This window comes from Calidris pugnax, unplaced genomic scaffold, assembly GCF_001431845.1.
Source record: "Calidris pugnax isolate Ruff unplaced genomic scaffold, ASM143184v1 scaffold8, whole genome shotgun sequence".
Lineage (NCBI taxonomy): Eukaryota > Metazoa > Chordata > Aves > Charadriiformes > Scolopacidae > Calidris > Calidris pugnax.
In genome coordinates, this window is record NW_015090830.1 from 25,583,532 (window position 1) to 25,607,608 (window position 24,077).

The window sequence follows — 24,077 nt, forward strand, 5'->3', positions numbered from 1 at the left end:
CATAAATAAGCTGTTAACTGGTGTAGTGTGGCAATTTGTGGTATATCTGTCCTCCACAAGTCAAGTAATGAAGTTATTCACATAAAATACAAAAGTTGAGGTCTAGCCAGAAAAGGAAGCGTTAATGTCTTACCTTTCTGCTGACCTGCTCAGCTTTGCAGGTCTGATCCCAGATCATTTGGGTCATTAGTAATGGCTTCTCCAGGAAAAAAAAAAAAAGAAAATCAGAAAAAATTCCTATGGAGCTTCCTTCTCCAAAGTGGTACCCTGTGAGGACATTTACACTTTAAAGGGGAGTGAGCAGCTGCCATCCCAGCTTCGTAAGATCTCTACATTCTGCAGAGCGTTAAGTGGCTGTACATATGGCAAAGCACTGGAAAGTCAGATACAAATCCCTTCACCATTTCAGCATTAATATTTTCTGTCTTTTAGTGTGATTCTTTATTCTAGTGATGAAATTAGCGTACAAAAAAAATATATATAATGCTTAGCAAAGGGAGACTCTTTTACTGTGTTGAAAAAACACATTGAGAAAGGTAATGGAGACAATTCAGTTGAACAAGTTCAGACACCTCTAAGCCTACATACAGATAATATCTGTCCATTTAAAGATAATTTGTTTCCCATTACATGAAATAACTGGTGCTCTGGAGTATCAGTTCAGAGCAATACTAGGGGGCAATGTAAATAATTGTCAAGTAAAATGGAGGCCCATTAATCACATATCCCTCCTCCTTGTTTCCCTCTCTGGCTAGCAACCTGCCATCAGCAAACAAGCTGCTGTGGCTTACCCTGACTGGCCCTGTAATTAACACCGGTCTCTATTTTCCCTCTGAACTCTGAATTTATGGGCAGCTGGGAGTGTCCTTGGTTGCTGTCACCATCTCCAAGAGAGTTTTTAGACTATCGGGTCTGGAATAGAGTCCCTTCTGCCCATCAGTTCTTCGCCCCGTGCAGAGTAGGCCTTAACTGGGTATCCTCTGTTCGTTGCAGCAGGTGTACTTCAGTGTAACAACAAGTGAAATCAGATTCCCAGTAATCAGGCCTCCAAGTAGACCCCATGGCATTGCTTTTATAATGAAAAAATTCAAAGTGAAGTGACAGAAAAATGCCTGGTAAACCAAGTAGCAAAGAGGTGCCGTAGAAGAGCTACAATGAGAAATCAGCTCGAGATCAGGAGCCTGGCCTTCTTTAAAGCCTCCAGCCTGCCTGACACCGGGGCTATAACCCTTACCTAGGTTATAACAAGTCAGACAACTCCAGGGTTTATTGGAGTTGAATTGCCAGTGGTTGAGCTTGGAATTATTTAGCACAGGTGTTTCTATAACAGTGATATATTGGGAAAATTCAGTGTTCAACAACCATCATATTTCCAGCTGTGCTGTGGTTAGTGCTAGTACAGTGAAGCTAATATAAAACATGTGAGAATATTTGCTAGCTCAGGAACTTGTTAAAGGTATTTTCTTACAATATCTGAGCTGCTATGTTTATCTAGGTGCGTTTCTTTGGTCTTGCATTTTCATAAAGGGTGTGATCCTGTTTTAATAAAGCTGTCACTGAGCCTGGAATCTGCTTCTCTGCCACCAAGTGCCTTGGTAGCCCTCCTGGCCAGTGTGCAGCCCACGAGCAGGTGAAAATAAGATTATGAGGAATCCAATGACAGTCCATTATCCTTAGCACATTCGTCTTGAGCAACACCTGTGCATCTGTTACATATATAGACATGTTTTTACTAGGGGTGCTAGAAATCTTGAAACAAGTGTTGCAAGCATCTATATGTAAAAGAAACATAAAAGGAGCAAAGTTAACAAGAGGCTAGGGGACTGTAAAACAAGGGTAGTGAAGTGCATTCACCAGCAGCAAAATTTGAGTGTTAAAAGAGGTTTTATGTGTACATATGCACACACGTGCATTTTTAGGGGTTCAAAAGACTCATATACAAACGTAGTAAATGGCTGGAGAATGTGTTCATAAAACGTGTAAATAAAAATACAGTCAGAGACATGCAACATGCATGTGCTCTTAGGTGAGTTGTGCAAAGATGTTTCATTAATAACTTTGTGCCACAATGGGTCGTTTATTCTAATATTCTGAACGACATTCTCTGGTATCACCCTTAAATTTCCAACAGCACCTCCAAGTGACAGCTGTTCTCTGGATCTCCTTTTGGGAAAGAAGATAAATGCCACTATGTGTTCCATACACAATTTTTGTATGCATTAGAGTTGCATCTGGCTAGAAAAAATAAATATACAGACTAGCTTGGCCGTATTATTTATCATTTTCCTGATAAAGAAAGCGGGTGTCTTTTACCTATGCACTGCATACGTTGTAGGAAAAGCAGCAAAGGTACCACTGTCTGATTTGAGAGAGAAAGGCAATGTGAAAAAGACACTTTGATTTGAGGAAGGATCTCTTTTTTTGAGAAAGCAGCTCTATATTTGTTGTGACTGAGCTGATGCTCATAGATGGTCATTCTGTCCATGTGCTGGTGGTATTTAGAGACAGGGCTTGACAGCTCAATTAGAGCCTCTTGGGACAATGGGTAGAGCAAGCAGAGGTCTAGAATAGGAGTCAGTTTTCCTTGGTAGCCAGACACTGAGTTAACATTTGTTAGGAGCTGGCATTGGCAGTTTGAATCCAGCTTAGAATCACTGAGAGTTGGATGCAACTTACTGAATATTTTACACCCATTCTCTGGTTAGTAAGATTAAACAATCATGAAAAAAACTAAATAAATCAAATCCTACTCTTTCAAAAATACCCTCATAATTGAAAACTTCTTGTACATAGTAGTTTGTCATGTATCTTTGCAATTTTACTTTCACTGAACTCTGAAAGCCCCATCTCTACCTTATTATGCTCCAGTTTACCGAATGCTCAGACATTTATCAAATGGGCCATCAGTAGCCGTAGACATGCAGTAGTATATCCAAGTTAAAATTCTTGCTTTGATTACTACAAATCCATGGAGCCCTTGGGTCCAAAGCTTCCACTGAAGCACAGCTATTTGCAAATAGATTTTTATAGCACATTAGTGCTGGAGGAGAGTCCAAAAAAAATAGTCCTTTTCAATATTAGAACCAGCTGTGACTTTCTTGTGCTGATGACTCATTCATTTTTTTTTTTTATAGGGTGGGAGAACTAGGCAAAAGACACACAGAGTCTTATTCAAGAGGTTGTTTGTTTTGCAAAGGGTATCCTAGCCACAAGCCAACTTGATCATACCAATACGCAACTCATGTTTATGTAAAACTTTTTTCTTTTAACAGTTCCAATTATAAAAACAGAACCCACAGATGACTATGAGCCTGCTCAAACCTGTGGACCAATGAACCAAGGCTTAAGCCCTCTCTCTAAACCATACTACAGCCAGCAGATCATGATGCCCCCTGATCCCGGTTCGTGCCTCGTGGCTGGCTTTGCCTCCTGTCAGCAGAGGAACGCCGTGATGTCACCTTCTCCCAACGCAAGCCCCAAGCTGCATGACCTTTCGTCCTCTCCTTACAAGTGCATCCCCAACCCGGGCCACAGTCACCTCGGACTTCAGCAGCCCGCTGGAGGTGTCCCCACCATACAGGAAGTGCCAAGGTCTATAGTTGTGCACCCAAGCTCCCCCGAGCAATCATCTCACATCATGCTGCAGCCGCAGGTGAGTCAACATCTGAGCAGTAGCTGTCCCCTTGGTTATCAACAAACACTCTATCCCAACAGTCCCTCTTCTCCAGTTCCATCTGTTACCCAAGAGCCAACCTATTTGCAGTCCTGCAGTCCAACTCACTCATCCATAATGGGTCAACAGCAGCAGCAGCTACCGAAGGTTCACAGAAATGAGTCTCCAACAACCCAACCACTGTCATTGCCAGAGTTGCATGAGGAAAGTAATCATAATTTGGCCCCTATTCCTGTAACGATCAAGCGAGAACCTGAGGAATTGGACCAGATGTACCTGGATGATGGTAAGTCTCCTGCAGCATAGGTTTGTGTTCAACCATGTTGCTATATCAGTGAGTTCCCTTAACCCCCTCCTTCTTTTGAATCCTGGTGGAAAAAAGTTCAATTAACAGCCTGGTGGAATGGTGCGGACTTTTGCTTGGATTGTCTCTATACAGGAAAGGTCTCTTTAGTTTCATTTGTGATAATGAAACCACGTTATCTAAGCATTAAGTGCTGTTAGTTACTGTAGAGCTGGCTGCATGATCAATAGCTATGTTGCAATAATCTTAACCGTATGGTCTTGGCTTATGCCCATGCCAGTGACCCATGGAACTGCAGTGAACACATATTTAACATGGTCCCATCCATAATGCGGTGAAACGTCTGATGTGCGAATCTGTTCACTGGAACTAAATGATAAACTGCTCTACTTCAGTTGAGGAGGTTCAAATTAAAAACGCGGGTACATCTTTCAGCGTAACTTTTCAGTCTGGTGGCATCTGACATTAAGGCTACTTTTTCTTCCATTCTTACGGTGGGCTTGCTGCTGCTTTTTTTTTTTTTTTTCCCCTTTTGTTAGGTTCTATATGTATATGTATTCTACACGCACCACTGAAAAGCTAAAATGCTGTGATGAACTTGTCAGACTCTAGTTTCCAAAGATTTATTAGTTGAACGTAATAAAAGGGATAATTTGATTATGTGACCTCCCTGAACTGTGATTTAGCACTTGCTGCTAAGTATCCCAGTAGTATTCCGGACCCTCACCTTAATGCAGTACGTGAGTTCCCTTCCAATAGCCACATAACTTTTATATAACATATCATGCTATTTGAACAAGAAATGCCTTTGAAATGCTGCATTGAAACTAATTGGTGCCAAGGAACATCTGAATGTGATTGTCTTTTGGGGAGAATTTAAAGACAATTCATTGCACTGTTCTTAAAAAAAAAAAGGACATTTAGTCATTCTATTTTAAACAGCATGAATTAAACTGCTGAATTAGGATTACAAATGAATGTTTTGGAGCTTGAGTAGCAGCCTTTTACTTTTCAACTCTAGGAAAATGATTTTTCTTAACAGAAGTTATTATTGGTTACATGATAGACAGGTCTAAGGAATTTTTCCTAATTAGGAGTTCAGTTCACTAAAGTTTTGCACAACACATCTTTTGGGACAAGGTTTTCTTCATAAAACATGCATTTTCACCACATTGATGTAAGGAGCAAGATTTCAAAAAACCAAGCAAGAAATGTACACCAACCAAAACAAAAAGCCATGCCCAAATTTTGTTTTTGAGAGAAACCAGAAGTTCTCTGTGGAAGGAAGAGAATACAGAACAAAATCTAAACCTAGTCTATAGCTGTCTTAATAGAAAAACACAAGAAGTGGGCAGTCTTTCTGCTTTACCTCTCAAAAATCCATCAGCCACAGCACTATGAAGTTGCCTTTGGCTGATCTTTGCTGGAGAGATGGGACTACATCTCAGGGATGAAGGGTGAAACTCCTCAGCCGCATTTACCTCATATTTTTCCTGGAGGAGCAGAGGAACTTTGCTACCATGTGGTCCGAGAGAGAGATTTTAATTTTTTCAGCAATGCTCATTCTCTCTGACGAAGCGTAAGTGGTTTAGTCCTTACCCCCATCTCTCTTCCATCCCTTCTTCTGGACACACATGCACACCAGTCCTCTGATAGATAATCGGAAGTAATTGTAGAAGCCACCATGTACATCTGCACTGATACTTAAAGTTGACTTTGAAGATCTCTTCAGCTAGCCAAATGCAGATATGCTTTCCTTTGGCATCCAGCAAGCTCCGAAAATTGTTCTGTGGCTGACCACGAGAACTATAGACCAAGAAAGAATTCATAGACATAACAGTTATGGTAACAATATAGCTTAGGTTGTTCCAAAATATTAAACAGCACCAGTTCCCTCTAAGGGTGGTAATTAGAAATGGTAACCAGAGGAAGTCCCTTTTCTATGTCTAAACTGGTATTTAGGTTTGTCTCAGGGGTCACACTGATGGAGCGCAGCCCTTGAGAGCTTCCCTTTCCTGTCTATGCCTTATCTCACTGCCTGAAGAAAGGGACATCCACTCTTAAGGAGTGAACTACTGCTGTCTCTTTATTTATCTCCATATTTGAGCAGCCGAGAGAGAAAGTATGTGGCAGAAGAGCTAAAGGCAGGGAGCAAGTCTTGTGGGACTTGTGCTGGCCAGGACCCTCTCTTCAAACCATGCAGAGCCCTTGCTGTCTCTTTATTTATCTCCATATTTGAGCAGCCGAGAGAGAAAGTATGTGGCAGAAGAGCTAAAGGCAGGGAGCAAGTCTTGTGGGACTTGTGCTGGCCAGGACCCTCTCTTCAAACCATGCAGAGCCCCAGCATGCTTCAGAGACACAGCACAGGAGCTGTGAGTCAGGCTGGAAGCCTATTTAGGTGGAATGCTTCAGAGATACAGCATAGGAGCACGAAGCTGTGAGTCAGGCTGGAAGCCTATTTAGGTCTCCTCTATATGCATTTCATATATGCACTTACCATCACCAGTGCAGACATTGGTTTCACGTTACATTTAATCTGATGTAACTGCAGGCTGGGGGCAACCTTACCACCACCAGTGCAGACATTGGTTTCACGTTACATTTAATCTGATGTAACTGCAGGCTCCCATGGAAAGGGTGGCCTCAATCCATCTTGCCCTTAGCCACACGTTCTTGCTGCTTCCTTTGAGTCATATCAATTGATTATGGAGTGGTGGAGCAGGCTAATGGAAAATTAACCTGCCAAAAATAGCAAAACCCACGTAGTTTTCCGCTGGGTCAGTTTATGGAACCACATCCCCTGGGTCCAATAGCTGGGTCAGCCCACGAGAGGGGCAGGAAGCCTGTTGCTGCAGGTCAGGGACTGCAGTGGGACTGCCTTGGGTGGCAGCAGCCCACCCATAGGCCAGATTAAGTGTGACTTGAAGCCACATCTGATGTCATCTTATCCTCCCCAGCAACTATCTAATCAACTCATCTTGTCTCGGTAAAAAAATCCCCTTCTGGGCTGCCTCGCACAGTCTCAAAGGGCAGTTTGGCCACTATGGTGACTGCCTGGAAACCACCAGTAATTGCTCCTGGTGTCCTTGTAGGTGATGTTCACGGAGATGTGCTCTGAAAAGGCAAGGCACTCCCCATGTGCAGTGCCTTTGTGCCTGGTGCCATTCCATTCAGACCTCTGGCTGAAACTCTGGAATAAGGGAGAATGGATTTTGCAGAGTGGCTCATACCGAATAGGAGCAACTCATTTTTCATGTGCTTGGGTATTTTTTTGGAATAGGAGCTTTTAATTCATCGCCATTGTTTCTTGTTAGTATGATATCCATCTTGAAGTGTCTTCCTTGTTTCCTTGAGGAACGGGTGGGATATATGTCCTTTATGACCATAGAATATCAAATATGACCACCAGAATATCAAATCATACCTATGAGTAAGGACTCTCTTTTTTAAAGTTACTTTTTTTGTTTAGAATAGACTGCTGCTCTACCTCTTTATAATTTGTTGTCTCACCGATTCGCTTCAGATCCTTCATACAGCATGATTTAAACTTTTTTTTTCAGTATCTTTTCAATCTTTGCACCTGTGAACAATGTGAGAGCCAGAGAGGTCAGATATACTTGACAGCTATCCTTGTCTGCTACTCTAAGTATACCCACTCTTTCCCTCATCCCTAATGTAATTAAAAACTAATGAAATATTTTACTGACATTAAAAATCAAATTCTCAAAAAAACACTCCATTAAAAAAGTGAACATTCACAGCGTCTTGTAGCTATAAATACCTGCAGTTTTACCTGAAAGTACTTATGAGGTGTGAGGTATAGGCATCTAACATACTTACGCGACTAGCAGACAAATAAAATATCTAACTGATTGTGCCAGATTATATTTGGTAATATTTTGGTCGCTTGTTTACCACTTTGGGGAGGTTTGATTTATGTATATAATATATGTATAGCAATCTTGGACCAGGTATAAACAGAATTTTTTTGGTTTCAACTTATGGGATCAAAGTAATACTCATTCCTTTTGGTCTGGAGTATCTCCAAATATAGACCATCTATAGTGCGGAGTATAGATGGAAAAAACAGTCAGTGAGTTTATATAAATATATATCCTGTATATGTCATTTTTCTGCTTCGGTAATGGTGGGCAGCTGAAGTGATATAAAGGGAGCACCCGAAGAGACTTCCATTTTGGCAAATATGTTTTGGTCTTGGCAATCTCGTTTTAAATCAAAATCTACAGTAGCCAGCTGGGCTACTCATTAAATGTGCTGTCCATTTCAGTATGTGAATATATGATTCAACATGTATAACGTATTTAAAACTCACTCTGTAAAGTGATACCTGATATATTATAGCTGCGCTCTTGATATTAAAAGGTATCTGGCTTGTATACCAGCATTCGTTTTGAATAATTCTGAGTTCAGCCTCCTAACAAAAGATTATGGCTGATTCCCTTTGCTGCTTTCACAGCAAGATTTGATTAAAAGCGGTTGGAATGTGACATTTATGCCTGGTTTTGGTCCTCTGCAGGAGCCCGTGGCCCTTTGCAGCAGGGGAAGGGGTGTTCCCTGTCCTCCCCACCAGAAGCTCTTGCAGCTCTTGCGGGGCGCTGGGACACCCTGACAGACCATGTCAGGACTAATGCTGGCTCCATGGGTCTGTGCCCCAGACAGTGGAGGTTACGTGACATTCCCCTTTCAGATCTAACATGGGAGTACTGCAGGGTACTAGGGTGGTGGAGCTGATGGAAAATGCTAAGGCAGGCTTGATGGACCTCCTCAGTACGAGTCCATGCAGTAATTGCTTTTGAGAGAAAACATTTTGTTTGGGGATTGGTGAGTCTGTGCAGCCCTTTGAGGTACGAAGTGGAAGTAGCAACAAAATGGCCGGTTAGGGGAAGCTAGAAGCTGATGAGAACTCTTCCTTGTCCCTTGAACCAGTCATTCTCTCCAGGGGATGTGAAAATTTACCTAATTTATATCTCGCTTTTGAACGTGCTCCTCTCTCCAACCTTCTAACTAGGACTTGGGTCAAAAGCTGTGCTGGTTTGCTCCTGAACTAATCCTACTTCTTTCCTGTTAACCAGGGCAACTCGGATAATTTTTCTGAATTCTAACTGCTTTGCTTAGTGGTAGGAGAAACCCCAAGCCAGAGGCGGTGGCGTGTAAGTTCACACAGCTTTCAGGATGTTCAGGCAGCTGGGAACCAGCCAGGCTCACAACAGGAGATGCTAAAGGTGACTTGAAATCGCCTTCCTTATCCCTGTTTCCCTTTCCTGGATCTGATGTAGCCTGGGTGGAACACAGAACTGAGCTCCAAATCTTTTATTCCACCAGGATGGAGAGAGAGTTCAATTAGGCATGCTAATCCCAAGAAACATTTTTCAGGTTGTAACTGGCACTCCCACAAGCTATTACATTTTTTACCTGCAGCAGAATGACACCCGGTTCTGAAATTATTTCCTGCCGTTAGAAACATCAAAGAAAGTAATTTTCATTACAGATGAAAATGAAGCGATTTCAAAAAAGCAAGGGGGAAACACATTGATACCAACAGGAAAAAATGCATGACACATGTTCTCAGCAGATTTCAAGGTGTATTGTACATGCTGGGATCCCATTTGTTACATTAGTGCACAGAAATTTACAAAAGCAGTTTTTAATTGAAAGCAAAGCAGCATCCCAGAGGATTCTTTAATCAAGGCATGCTTGAGTGCTGAAGCTGAAGAAGATCTCAGCTTCTTTGAGCTTTGCCTGGGTTCTAATCTCAACTTTTGAGATGCAGTCCCAGCCGTGTTGAAAAAACTGTTTTCCAGAATGCCCCGAGTCCTGTGTAGCAGCCAGAACTGGAATAACAATATCTGAAAGACATATCTCTTGTCTGAAGTTTTGTATATTAATTCAGCCTCCTCATCTCCACACGGACGCTTTCGTAAAGGTCTCTGTCCTGATCTTGACTTGATCTGATCTATAAATCTTTGTGTAGTAAGATGAAAATACATAAGCCATAAACGAAGGTGTCTGATGTTTAGATATGTGGCTAGCAGAGAGTATCAGAACCACATCATCATCTTTTTTAAAACAAGGAGGCTTTTGTTCTTGTGATTGTCTTTGCACAGCTGTGAGTTTTATAGCACCGTGCCAATGAATGCACTCATTGCGACTTTTATTTTACTCTGAAAAGGTAAATTGGGAGCATTAAGCCCCCAATAAGTATGTAAAAGTGGGAAAACCACAGGTAAAGTGTTACTGAAAGCTGCAGCCCTGCCAGCCATTTCATTTTAAACATGGCTCTTTTAAAAATAACTTTTGCAGTAAAAGCTGTAACTCCTGGATGTAATATGAGCTATTGCTAATGTCATTCCCATGAATTGCTTACAGTGTTGAACTGTTAGATGTCTGACAAGTCCATATATCTCCTATACAGTATATATGAAAGTTTTTTGCCTCTATACCATATGTTCTTTTTTTTCGCTCCTCTATATTCTTCAAATGCACGTGGTTTGGTGATATAGTTTATTTGAACAGGAACCATAGCAGACAGAATTACTCTTTTGCTGAAATGTATCCTTTTTCATACATCTCAGCTTCATGATTAAAGCGATTGGCTCTCGAGGCATTAAGTTTAGTCTGCTGCTGCCACAATTATGCCTTTGAAAACTCCTGAGTGCACTCGGTGATTTCCAGTAGTCCAGATGTCATTAGAACAACACGCAGGTAGTCTGCAAAGTCCAGTAACACTGTCTACACTTCGGTCTGGCTTGGGCGAGCTTTTCCCTGCCTCCCTCTTGGCCAAGCCTCGCAGCTCTGGGAGAAAACAAATAGCTTTCCTCATGGAAAGTTTTACTTAATCTGGCCTGGTGCCTGAGCCTAGACCCTCCTCGTCTCTAATGATGATTGAAAGTGTACATGCTACTGTGATAAAACATGCTGAGTCGTTAACATTTGGGGCTCGGGTTGTGCGCGATGAGTAAGGGAGGGCTGAAGTAATGCGTTCGAGTCAGACCTTCGGTGGAGTTGCACGTCTGGGTTTGAGGGGTATCCTGTTACACGAAACCACACACCCGCGGGATTGGGTTTTGCTGCTTCTAGCAGGTTTGCTGAATTGGGTCTCCCTGGAGGCTCACCAGGAGAAAGCCCACAGAAGAGCCGCCAACCAGACTAGGTGTCACTCCTGGTTTTCTCCAGTCCCAGGTGTGCGATTGCCCCCAAAGCAGGCCAGCCTACGTCTGAGCTGCAGTATGCTGTGAAATCTAGCAGTCAACTTTGCTTTCTTTTAACATCAGCATTTAGATTTCCAGGGAGGTCCTGAAGTCTCAGGCTTTCAAGGAAGTGTCTTGTCCCTTCAGAGAAGTCCTGAGTGCCTCCAACCTCATTCAGTGATGGCAGACACTGGTGGAGGGACCAGGAGGCCGGCCCAGCAATGGGAAAGCTGCGGAAATCAGCAGGCAGCGCTTTGCAATGTTTTGATACTCCAGAGTATTTTTAGTGTTGAAAACCCAACATTTGCTTGATGTGCATCTACGCGTGCACCTTTGTCTTAAACATTTTGAGTCATTAAGTTTCAGCTGAAGCCGCGTGGCACCCCCTCTCCTCAGCTAAGAGCCAGCTTCACGCTGCAGCCCTGCTGTGCAATTAGCTGGGGAAGAAGTTGCTACTCACTCCCATGCCTGATTCATTCTCCTATTTCCATAGTAATGGCTGTTGGCACCGCTGTTTCAAATGGTAAAGGTTTTGTGTGTTATTTTCTGTAAGTTTTCCTTGGCGATCGGGGGAGAAGAAGTTGCTGTATCTTAGCCTTGGTAACATTTACATCTGCTTTTAAGCCTGGAGGAGCGCCAAGGAAAATATATGGCTCGCAGAAGCACAAACTTCATGAGAAAGCTTTGTTCCAATGCGATTCATTTGAGGAATATGTTGTTTGTTTGAAGCGTTTTTGCTGAGCTGTGCGGTGTTAACTGGTCAGGTGTGGCCTCGTGGCTTGTGTACGGCCTCCGTGCTCTCGCGTCCTCAACCCATGCTGGCAAAACGCTTTGTGGGGAAGTTGTTGTAAAAAAGACCCCTCTTCTCCAAGAAGCTCAGCCCAGCAAACACATACGTGTCAGGGGAAGCGCTCTCATGAGTAAACTCCCTGACTTCACGTACGGCGCTCTTGGCTAAGGCCTAGCAAGCTCTGGTGTTGCTAGATCACAGAGCAACGAAGGGCCTGCCTCGGCTCCCACTTAAGTCAATAACACCGTTCCCTTTGGGTTCGTTGGGAACGGGCCCAAGCGTATGGCTGGTAGTTAAAACGCATAATAGCTGCATTCATTGAAGTCTGGTCGCTGATAGACAGGCAGAGAGAGGGAGTCTTTTCTAGCAGATTTCTGTGTGGTGCAGCTGATTGTTTCATCCGCGTCTGCCGGACAACTGAGGGGGCTCAGTCATGGGCCTGATAGTGGCTTGACCATCGCTGTCGAGAGCGGGCTGCTTGATAACCTGGCTCCTGCTCTTTCCTCCTTTCCGAGGATCTGATGCTGATTGCAACCAAAGGGGGCACAAGGCTTTCCACACCAGGCTTATCTCCAGTCTAGGAGGAAGCTTATGAAAAAAAGCAGGCCCTCAAAACGTTCCCCTCCTCCTCTGTCACTGAGGAAGCCTGCAAAGTCTGGACATTGAAAATACTTGGCAACAATCGGCAAGTAAGAAACGCAGTAGGAAAACCCTGGTCCTGTTCCTTGTTGGCCAGCCTGGCTGGGTTTGTCTGCAAACCAGGGAGCTGGACCAGGCCTCTGCCTGCCCTACAGGCTTGGCTGTGTCGTTAAATATTCTACATTTTGCACACCTTGAAGGCTACTGCAAGACAAATATCAGAAAGCGACGTGAGATGGTGCTGCAAGTGTGTCAAAATCCCCAAAGTGTATTCTCCCTGAGCACATGAATACAGGCACTTAAACAGTCTTGAAAAGCAATGCTACAGGCTATCAAAGTCCATAATTAGTGGATTAAATTCTTTGGCCCTGACATAGCTATAGCTCAGGTTATCCAAGCATCATGTACGCACAAGAACATTCCTCGCTTGCCTTGGCTTTGTGCAACTAAAGCATGGGGCTTCTATTTAATTTTGGCCCTTCTGCAGCCATAAGAGAGTGCAGAAGACAAGATTTGACTCTTCGTGTCTGTGCTGTCCAGATTGCTCTTGGTGTTAGATTTCTATGGGAGCTAGGGCTGAAGATTTGTTTCATTTCATAAACATTACCATAAGGTGATAACCTTCCTTCAAGGCCAGGCTGGATGGGGCTTTGAGTAACCTGCTGTAGTGGAAGGTGTCCCTGCCCAGGGCAGGGGGGTTGGAACTAGATGGTCTTTAAGGTCCCTTCCAAATCTAACCATTCTATGATTCTATAACTCTGTGTTCCACAATGCTCCAGGCATCTTCTCCTTATAAAAGTATATCTCTGGGTCAGTAATACTGGGAGGTTTAGGTGTGCTTCTCAATCTAAAGTGACTGCGTGTGAAATTGTCATATAGAAAGAGGTCCTGATGTTTTTCAATTACGCACACTCTTGTTTGTTTTCTTTCTTCTGAAAAATTTCCCTGACTCATTAATTGATAACCATTGTTTGAGATGATACAGAGCTGTCCCTTCGGCCCTAGCAGTCAAAGGCTAGAACTTCCTGAAGTTGCTAGAATTGATGCAACACAAATTCAAGTTTTGCTGAAAGATACGCGTCCAGGCTCTGGATTCATAATTAGATGTGCCTCACTCAGGCACTGCACAAAGTCTTTTTGAGAAGGGACCCTGGAAGACGTGCCAGTGATGGAGATGGCTGCTGTACTCAGTCCCTGATTTTCTAGGTAACTTTGAAAGAGTTCTTGGGGGGGTTTTGCTTATTTTTTCTTCCACAGAGAGAATATGTTAGGATGAGGGAAGACCCCATTGCAAAAGAAAAAGAAGCAAAATTGATTCCAGGGCAGAAAGCGCCATCAGCCACAGGGAGACAGTGCTTTTTACATCAGTGGACATGCATGGCACCAATGGCTGCTTCAGAGAACTTCCAGGAATTCTCTGTTTCCAGAAATCCAGGCTGGACCTTTACAGGCCAGAGAAGCACCTCTGTAGTCTGTTTAAACCGTAGACTCACAATTGGATGTGCTCTGTCAGATCACCACTTGGTAGGAACATGCACACCTCCATTGTTGCCAGAAGAAAGTGCTGGTTTCTGCCCTATTCAGCATATTTTGTCATACAGCATAGTATAGTATTGTAGATAAAGGTGACTGTCTCCTTTGTAGAGGGTTTAGACTTAACGTTTTTGCAAGAGGGTGGTGAGACACTGGAACAGGTTGCCCAGAGAAGCTGTGGCTGCCCCATCCCTGGAGGGGTTCAAGGCCAGGCTGGATGGGGCTTTGAGCGACCTGGTCTGGTGGGAGGTGTCCCTGCCCAGGGCAGGGGGGTTGGAATTAGATGATCTTCAAGGTCCCTTCCAGCCCCAACCATTCTATCATTCTGTGATTCTATATACATTTACTCTATTTGGGCAGCATACTAAAGAAATAGAAGCTTTCTCGTGATGCTGTAGCAGTGTTAGCAAGCATTTTAAAGTTTCAGACTTAGAATATGGCTCTGAAACTACCTGGTGGTATAATTAGAGTGAAAGAAGGCTTGAGAAAAAGGGAAATGAGAGGAAGGTTAAATATAACATGCCTATAAAAAAAAAAAAAAAAAAAAAAAAAAGATGAGCAAAGATGAATTTTGGAAGAGGGCAAAGGGTGAGTGTGGGTGTGAGAGAGGAGTTTCTCTGAAACTGAAATGGTACAAATGAGTAGTAAAAACCCAGGATTTGACTGCCATGGAAAAGTGTATCTAAAGAATACCTCGCTTCGCCCCAAAATGATTTAAGTATAGAGAGAAATGAGAGGAGATGATAAAATAAGCAATGTGCTCATTACACTTATATATATATCTGAGGAGAGCGTGTGTCTGAGCAGTGAGCTGGAGTCGGAGGAGCCCGTCTGTTTGTCTGTGTTGATCTGCAGCGAGATGGCTGCGCTGCGTGGAGGTAGGAGGTTTCGGTGGCTCTGCTGGCGCAGGACCCTCAAATAACCCTGGGAGTTCTTTCCATGCCCTATTGCCAAGTTTTCTAAGGAGGGAGGAAAGGGTTTCAGCGCTACCACCGGGTGGAGAGAGCTCCTGTAGGGAGCCCAAAAACCCCCTCCAAAAACATGGTAGAAAAGAAGGGGGTGGGAAGCGCTCTTTGAGTAAATTACAGTCACGTCACCTCAACTTAGTGAGAAATTTTCATACCACTTTTAAGCCCTCTCTTGCAGTGTAACAGGGTATTCAATAAAAATGAGAAAAATCGGAAAAATATTGTCATTTGGCTCTTCACCGATTAGAAATTACCCAGAAAAAATACTGCGAGAGTGAATAAGGATTTGTAAAAGCTCCTTTTCAAGTTTATATGATTGAAGAATAAAACAGGAAATCCCCTTACTTTGCAACTTTCAAAAGATGGCATTCGAATTACATTTAGGATATTCTCCAAATGCCATGAAAATTTTTTCCATCAACCTCGATTGATGTTCTAAAACAGGATGTGTTAAATTGAGGGAAATAATAACAGTCTCGCAACTAAATTAACAGAAGATTCACAACACATTATGAATCACTGTATTAAAGAATCAATTAGAGTCAGCTATTTAAATAAAGGCAGAGCAGTAGCAAAAAAAAATTTTGAACTAGAAGAAATTAGAACATCTGCTGAAGTTTCCAAAGCTATATTTAATATTAACTTGGGAAAAGCACCTGGACTGAGTGGTGTGTCTCATCAAAAATTTGTAAGTGTTTCCAGACCAAAATCACTCGGATACTTTTAAAAAAAATATAATCATCTGCTCAACTGAAAAAGAAAACTCTTCTCTAAACCCTTTCCTTCTGTAGAATTTTATGGGGGATATCACCATCTTAAACCAGAGAAGGACCAAAATGCAAATATTTCTGCAAGATCCAGGTTTTTTATTGATTGTTAAGATCTAGTACCAGAGTCTCTGCCCCGCTGACTGCACCTTCTGCCCCAGTGAACTGTTCTGCTGGAAGAGGGACTGCCCGTGTATACCAGTACAATTGGCTAACAGTGGGAGAGACTTTATTATTATAAAGAATATTTTGGGTTCAAGCACTCAGCACAGAGGAGAGTATGAAGAGTGAGCAGACTTTTGGTAGAGATGCCAGATTTCCTTCCGAGAAATCTACAAATGGATAGACCATTTCTTTGGTTGAATTTTCAGAAAGAAAAAAAAAATCTGCTTTTGAAATTTGAAGCAAACTTGTTGTCTTTTTTTATTTATTTTTTTTTTAATTAGGAAGGTGGTAGGAGACAGGACTGCCTGTGTCTGATCGTGTGAGTCGTGACCCTAAAAATGTTTGGTCAGCCAGCCAGAGATCAGCCAGCTGTCTACCTGATGTTTCAGTGGCTCTATTTATGGTTTCTCTGATGATGAAATCTAGATTTCTGCAACGACCAACGTAATTTCTCTGCTGCCAGTTCAACCCTTGTTTCAGGGAGGAGCTGGCAGATGCTGGTGACACCAAATGAGGCTGTATCATGCTTTCTGTTGTGCACGGTCCCCTGAGCAATGGGGGCCACCGCCTCCCCGTGCCTGAAAAATGTCGGCCTTCAGATAGTTGTCTGAGGACAGATTTGAATTTCATATGAGAAACTTTCGTTGAGGGGAAGCACCACTGCAGGGGGAAAACCCCACACCTTGAACACTAAAATGTATGTTTGCAAGAATTCTTCTTTTAAGATGTTTAAATGAGAGTGTTTCTCATAACATGGAAAAGACGTCTAGATTTTGCATAGCTGCTGCAAAATGACAATCTTGGAGTAGGAGAACTTGCCTTTGGTTATTCTTGATACAGACAACTAGGGTAAGTCAGCACAGATCCATGTAGATGTAGTACAGCTGCACTAATTTCTACCTGTTCAGACCTTCAGACAGGTTTTTTTAAGAATGAATGTGCTGGCTGCAGCTGATTCTTCTAGCTGTGTCCTTAACTTGAGATTACCCCACTTTTAAGTACAAGCAGACATCTCTGTCTATCTTTTTCTTTTCCTTTAGAGACATTTATTTATGTTACGTATCTGTATCTCACATGCCAATGGAAATCAGGAAAGGAAATTAATTTGTATGAATGGACTTCATAAATTTCATGATTTACCCATAATGAAACCCTGGTTTTCAGAATGAGAAATAATAGGGCTTTTCCAAAATATCTTAATCCTTGGCTATGATTAGTGGCATAAAATGAACCATTCTTTCCTATGTGTCTAAAGTCCAAGCTGTGCTCCATGTAGCTATGTGATATTCTTTCCAGCCTCCTGTCAGTAAATAATTGCAGTGCTGCTCTTTAGTCTGTCTCTGACCTTCGCTGTGCTCGCCTTTCTTGAACAAAAGCTGAGAATCGTGACAGACTGATCTCCTCCTGTGATCTGATCTAGTCTAGTGTGAAAGGAAAGTTCATCAATCCTGCTCCCAAATTTCTTAACCGGGTTATCATAAATGTTCTAGTCTATAAGCGTGTGTAATGTGGCACAGCCATAACAGTGCTTAAAGCAGGATTAGGCAATACCTCATATTTTCTAACTACTTCTACTTTTGCAGAAATACAAATTTGCTTGCTTTATATTGTCAAGGGTGATCTTTTGTAAAAAAAATAAAAAATAAAAAATTTAACTAGTTTAAGTTTTACGAGTTTAGGCTAGAATATTGTCTAGTCTGTCTAAACTTGGCCACTTTGTGTAAGTCTAGTTGTTATTACCTGGACATGAACCAAAGATGATTCGTGTTTTAAGGAGCCTCTTTTTGGGGATGGGGAGAACCAAGTAGCTTAACTTCATCTTGTTTTAACAATTAAAAGTTGGCAGCTGAGCTGTGTGCTCAAGCAAAGCAAGGATTTGTAGGCCTAGAGAAATGGTTTAGAATCTAGAAAAGCAAAACCACATGCTACTAAAACCCCGTGTATGGTTTTCCACTGTTCCCTAGAAAGCGGGTAGAGCTCTAGGATCAAACTGTACCCACACAGATATGCATTAAAGCCAACACACTTGAAGGAAACACAGAAACGTGGTTGTCCTCTATGGGTGGTAGGAACCAGAAGTAAGTCTGCTGACATCAGAGAAGTTGTGTGTGCTTCAAAATTCAGGCACAATAAGACAACTTGCCTTTCTGGCATATCAACATTAAAGCATTTCAAATAATCTTTAGGGAATAATGAGCAAAATAGAGTGTTTACAGTGCAGTGACCGATTCTTTCCTGCCCAGACCTGTACCTTGTGCGTTTGTAGACCACCTTTACATTATCTGCCCAAGTTTAATGAGGACTTGATGCAAAGAGCATTAAAATGGGTAGGAATTCTTCCGTTGTCTTCTGTGCTCTTTCGGTCAGGCTCCAACTTAGAGTCAGGAGAACCTATCACTTAATACTTTCTAAAGAAATCCTATGTTAAAAAAAATAGTGTTTGAAAATCTAATACTGGGTGAAAATTTAAGGGCCCCAAAGTTGTTGCAGACACAAGTTATAGTTCCCAAAGTAACTGTAAAAGATTATATTACATTAATAAGTAAAGGTTAACGGCGCATACAATAATCCGAAATACTGTCTCTATGGCACGCGTAGTGTGACTGACTTTCAGTCAGGTTTTAAGAACCCTCGCTTTGGTTGGTTGGGTGTGCTGATATTTAAAGCAATGTTTGTGTTGGTTACAAGGCCTAGGCTAAAGGCGTCTCAAGGAGCCCTGAATGGTGGATAAGTATATTTTGGGTGAATGCACCGTGCCTGTTTCTGTCCCCCTTTATACCAGTAGGAAAGAGAAAATTCTCTCCTGGAGTGGTTGTCGTACAGGTATGTAAGGATCCTTTGTGCCATTTTGGAGGTCTCTTGAGTTGCTGTACTCTCATGTGGTCTGTAATGGGACAGTGACAACACTGCACCATGCGTTCTCCATGGAAAATGGGATAATTTCAACAATTTTTCCATTTTCTATAATGTTTTTCTCTGAAGCGGGGGCCCTTCTTTACGTGTGGAGAGCTTTCTGTTGCAGCTCACCATAGATAGCCACGACAAAGAGAAAGCATGAAAGCTTCTAGGGCAGAACATTCATCCTGGCTTATCTGCCCCTCGGAGACATTAGCTAATCGAGGCACGATACTCCATACAATAGGACAAGTGCTGTAAAGCTACCTCTGTTATCCCAGCGAACATTGAGACTTATCATTCCCATGGCCATTTTACAGGATTTGTTTTCTTCTGACAACAACATCCACAGCCTATGGGACTATCGACTCCCAACAATGAATCTGATGTTGGCTCCGAGTGTTATCGGCTCCCTAATAACTGTCTTTTTTTTTTTTTTTTTTTTTTTTTTTTTTTACCCATTTGTGAGAATTTGTCCCCTGGAGCTCTTCTCTATCAGGCCCCTGCAGCTGCTGTTATTTTAGATATGGCAGGAAGTAGGTACCGGAAAAACAGCGAGAGCTTGCAGTGCTCAGAAAAATCGAGAAATTCCTCTGATTTACCCCAGGCTTTTGCTCCAATCAAAGCTGGTTGCATGAAAAAAAAAAAAAAAAAGGGAAAAGGGAAAAATGGAGAGGGGGGGGAATGTTGGCCGGGGTGGGGAGGGAAAAGCCCAAGCTGAGAACTGTGTCTGGTCTGCGTGTGTTGGGAAGGAGAGTTTCAGCCATCCCCTTCTGCGGGGAGATGCTTGGCTTGGCCGTGCAGGCTGGGCATGGCCTTCCATGCTGCCGGCGAGGCAGAGCCGAGGAACCTCCTCTCACCTCCCTGGGGAGCTGGGTTTCTGAAAGCTCATCCCTTTTTTTACGCTCTCCCCTCTCGTGTCCGGTGTGAGCCTGGAGCAGATCAGCTTACCCAGCCGGCCGGCGGGCTTCCATAAATGCTTTTAGCAGCACTGAGGAAAGGGCGCCAGCCAAAGGTACTGGTGGAAAGTCACTAGAGCAAGAAACTTCTATCACTATTATTATTATTATTATCATTGTTATGATCATTATTTTACAGCTCAGACGGGACACTTCTTAAATCTGCTATGCAAAGACATTGTATTTTGAATACCTTTTAAATCAGGCTAACTCTGGAGGTGACTTCTAAAAGAAAAGGGTAAAAAAAAAAAAAGAAGAAACGATAGAGAAAAACACCTCCAAATCTTTCAGTTCAGCAAGCGGTTTAGAAAAAAAAAAAAGACACCGCCACCCCCGTACACAAAGACATACACGGAAAAGATACTACCTTTAGAACTGGTTTTAATAAAGAAATCTTCCTCTTTGACACAGCAGATAAGGAGGAAGATGTCCGCCCACAGACATCTCACACCATTAGCGATCTAGTTAACATCTGTAAATGTTTTAGGGAAAGAAATTACACTTTGAGACGTTTCTTTTTTAATTACAGGCTCCAGATGAGATTTGTTAGAGCAGGGAAATGTATCCCATAGCGACTGATGTCAATAGCAAGCAGTCCCTAAAGCCAGCCAGGATTGGGAAAGCCATGCTGTTTGCTGCTCTTGGCACTGCTCCCTGCTTTCACAATGTCAAACTTAGAACCGCCTTTATATGCACTTTCCATTTTTTTTTCCACAGTAGCTGTTGCCAGCAAGCTGTAAACTACCGTATATCACTCAGATTTAAGAACCTAAACTTTAAAACAAATTAAACTCTTGTTGACATTGTAATAAAAATCAGAATCGAACTGAACAGCTCAGTAAAACTGCACTTCAATTATTTTATGGATTTAAGATTGTTTTCTAGGATTCCCAGACTCCCAATACAGCAAAGTTATTTCCTCTTGGCAGATGTCTGGAAAAAAAAAATCATTGAATGGATAAAATTATGTGGCAGACACTAGGTTGAAGCCTAAAGGGAGGAAATGGTGTCTCCCCAGCACCTGTAAATATTTGCTCTGTGTCTTGACCAGAAGAGCCTTTTGTCCGTGCTTTGAAAAAAAATTTCAAGGTATTTATTTTGTGAGTTTTTAAGAAAATAGAATTTTCATCTGTCAAAACTCGGTTCCTAACTAGGTGTTTATGTGGTTTTGAACAAGAACAGCAAATATGGGTCTGACCCACCCTTCAGAACCGTGTCCAAATGCAGGTAAATGCATGCAGTGCACGAGTGCTCCCAGTCGCTGGCCCCTGCTTATCTTTCATCTCCCCACTTAGCAGTTAATGTTGGGTATTCTTTTTATAATTCTCTCTCTTTTTTTTTTTTTTTTTTTTTTTTCCTATTCCGTAAAATGGAAACAGAGGTTTCCATCCGATTAATTGCCAGGTTTCCATTCTTTATAGTGTTTCCTCTCAAAACAGTTTGGAATGAAAGTATTTCAGAAATGTGTGTAGACGGAAGCTACTGGAGATAATAATTTGTTTCATGTAACTGTGTTTTACAAAAGGTGTGGTGCACGAGGAAGGCTGTTGTGTGGAGCAAACAACAGTCGGCCTGCGTAGCCTTTCACCAAAACCTTTGCTGAACTTCTCTTTTTTTTTCTTTCATCACATCAGTGAAGTGTCCTTTATGTTCCTAAAGCCCTGGCCTGAAAAGTGTGGCATTTCCAGGGTCTTCAGTGAGAGCTGAGAACGTTCGCTGGGTCGTGTTGGTACCTCCTCTCCCAAGGATGCTTCTGAAGATTGAGCCAGGTGTTGCACATCTGCATGCCCACAGCTAGGTCCTGGGGTCTGCATGTTCTGGCTGAACTCTCCAGGGAGTGGGGAGCCGCCTGTCCCTTCAAGCAATGTGTAATTGTGTGGATTTTCCAAAGGTGCTGTGTTCGGCTCCGTGCATTCACCCCCTGATCTGAACTGGCTGACTTGACCCGGCTGAATCTCACACACACAGCCAGTTTTCTTTGTTTAGCATTAATAATTTCTTTTTAAAGCTACTCTTGAATTACCGTTAAAGTTCTTCCACTCATTTTGATGCCGGGAGCACCTCTCAAAGTGCAGGCCAAAATTCCTGCTGGGGTTGGGATGTGCTGCCAGATCGCAGCCCAGGCTGTGGAGGCACCCTGTCATTTCTCAGTTATCGAGAAGCGAGGTTTTGGAGCTCAAGTGCTCGAAAAGAGGCAGCAAAGAAGTCTGTCGCACGTTGCGAGTGGTTGTTTGGAAAATCTAATGCAAACATTTTGAATAAAATTTCAGGTCCTTAAGTGTGTTTTGAGAGATGAGTGCTGTACGCCTGCATTTCTCAAGTGCCTTTTTCCTAGTTCTCTAGTGCTGGCCGCAGGTTTGCCGTGCTTGGTTCTTGGGGCAGAATAAATTTCCTCTCTAGTGGAGAGCACTGAGCTTTGGCACAGTTCTTGTGTCAAGCACCGAGCTGCAAAGGAGAAGGTTTCTTCTTCCCTGGGAGCCCGGCTGTGATTCTTAGTGAATTTTTGCAGCCCTATCTGGTGGGTTTTTTCTGTTGATGTTGCTCTGTCAGTCCAGCCTAAGGAGCCGTTCTGCAGCTTAACACAGCATGTGGGAGAGAGGAAAAGAGGAAAAGACATTTTGCCATGTTTGCAGCTACGTTGCACTGGGACCATGTACAAATAAGAGTATTCTTCCAGCTGCTCTAATTTGAGATGCTTGCTATAGGCAGTTTTAGCATCCAAGGAGTACTGGAGCCCAGCAATTGTCTGGACGTGGTGGTTTTCACAGCAATGTCTTCTGTGCCGGGGAGAGCACCTAATAACACCCAGCTGGTGGTTTCGACTGTCTGGACGCAGTGGTTTTCACAGCAATGTCTTCTGTGCCGGGGAGAGCACCTAATAACACCCAGCTGGTGGTTTCCTCACCGTGGCCCAGCTTGCACACTGGTATGTCTCCAGTGTGGCTCCACGAAATCAGCCTTTGGATTAAACCTTCCCAGCCAAACTGGATGGGAGTTTTGACATGAAAAGATCTTTATCTAGTGGAGTTAGTGTGGTGCAAAACCAAGGCGAGAGTATCATTAACCGCTGCCAGTGCTCTTCTCCAAGGAGCTGTGGTGGAGAGGACATGCCTTCCCCACTGAACTGCAGCGTTCTTCAGCAGCAGATGCTGCCGTGGTTAAAATAAAATCCTGTGGCATTACGTACAGCTCGCGTTGTGGTAGCGGCCAGGTCATCGTGCCACAAGCAAATTTATCGCATGACGATTTGCCTGCATCATTTTTGGGTTTTGGCAGGCTTTTTGTAGCCACCGGCGTGGATTCCCAGAGCTAGCCCTGCTTCTGTGCTCGCTGCTGAAGATCAGCAGCTGTGTTTCATCACCTAAGGATTTCCCCCTGGCTAGCATGACCCCCAGCAGGCTCACAGGTGGATTTCTTTTCCCTTATCAAACACATTAAAAGTTTGATTGGCCCCACCCAGCCTTTCTTTTCCATCCAGCAGCGTGTGGCTCCTCACTGAGTCATCTCATGGCCATCGTTTTGTCTGCCTGGGCAAAACTCCCCGGGAATTAAGGGTTAGCAGACGAAGCTCAGCCTTCACCACAGCTTAGGTGGGAACGTGGCCCAGCAGTGGTCACCCCTCAGAGCAGCCCACAGGCACGTCGGGGACTGTGTAAGCAGCAGCATCCCAGTGTTGTCCGTGTCCTGCCTCCGTGCCCTCTTTGCTGGATGATGTGGATAATAGCATTGATTATTTTTTTTCTCTTCTGTTTAGCATGCACTTTGAGGTTTGCTGATGAAAAGGGCTGTAAAGGAAAAGAGGTGTTGATGATTGTGATGATAATAGGGCAAGCAGGATCCATTTAAAAAACCAAAAAAAACCACCCTCCTTGCTCAGAAGAAGATCAGATAAACCCTGTTGTAACCTATCTCCAGGACACCTTTAGTGCTGAGGCCCAGTGCTGCTCCTACTGAAGTCCATCAGACTTTGAAGCTGGTTGAGTGGAAGAAGAGCTTAGTCTTTTGGCCATTCCCTGCCGTGGAAGGTAAAAGGGCACTCAGCAAATCCTCCTGTGTGACCCAAGGTTCTTCTTTTTTTCTTCCATTCATTACTTTTTTGCTTTATTTGATATGCCCATCTGCACATGAGCTGTTTTTTTTTACAAACAGCGGCACACGGTGGCTCATTTTGGAGGA

The 24,077-nt window shown here is 43.1% G+C and overlaps 1 protein-coding gene across 3 annotated transcripts in view; it reads left to right on the top strand.

The window, feature by feature from the left end:
• Positions 1-24,077, top strand: part of NFATC1 (nuclear factor of activated T-cells, cytoplasmic, calcineurin-dependent 1) — a 111,141-nt gene that overhangs the window by 74,492 nt on the left and 12,572 nt on the right. The window contains exons 8-9 of one of the 3 annotated variants that reach the window (XM_014941069.1): positions 3,273-3,652; positions 3,764-3,959. In XM_014941069.1, coding sequence (XP_014796555.1) covers positions 3,273-3,652; positions 3,764-3,959 — 576 coding nt within the window. Of the gene's footprint in view, positions 1-3,272; positions 3,653-3,728; positions 3,960-24,077 lie in introns of those variants that run through there. The other 2 variants (XM_014941070.1, XM_014941071.1) reach the window with 2 other exon arrangements.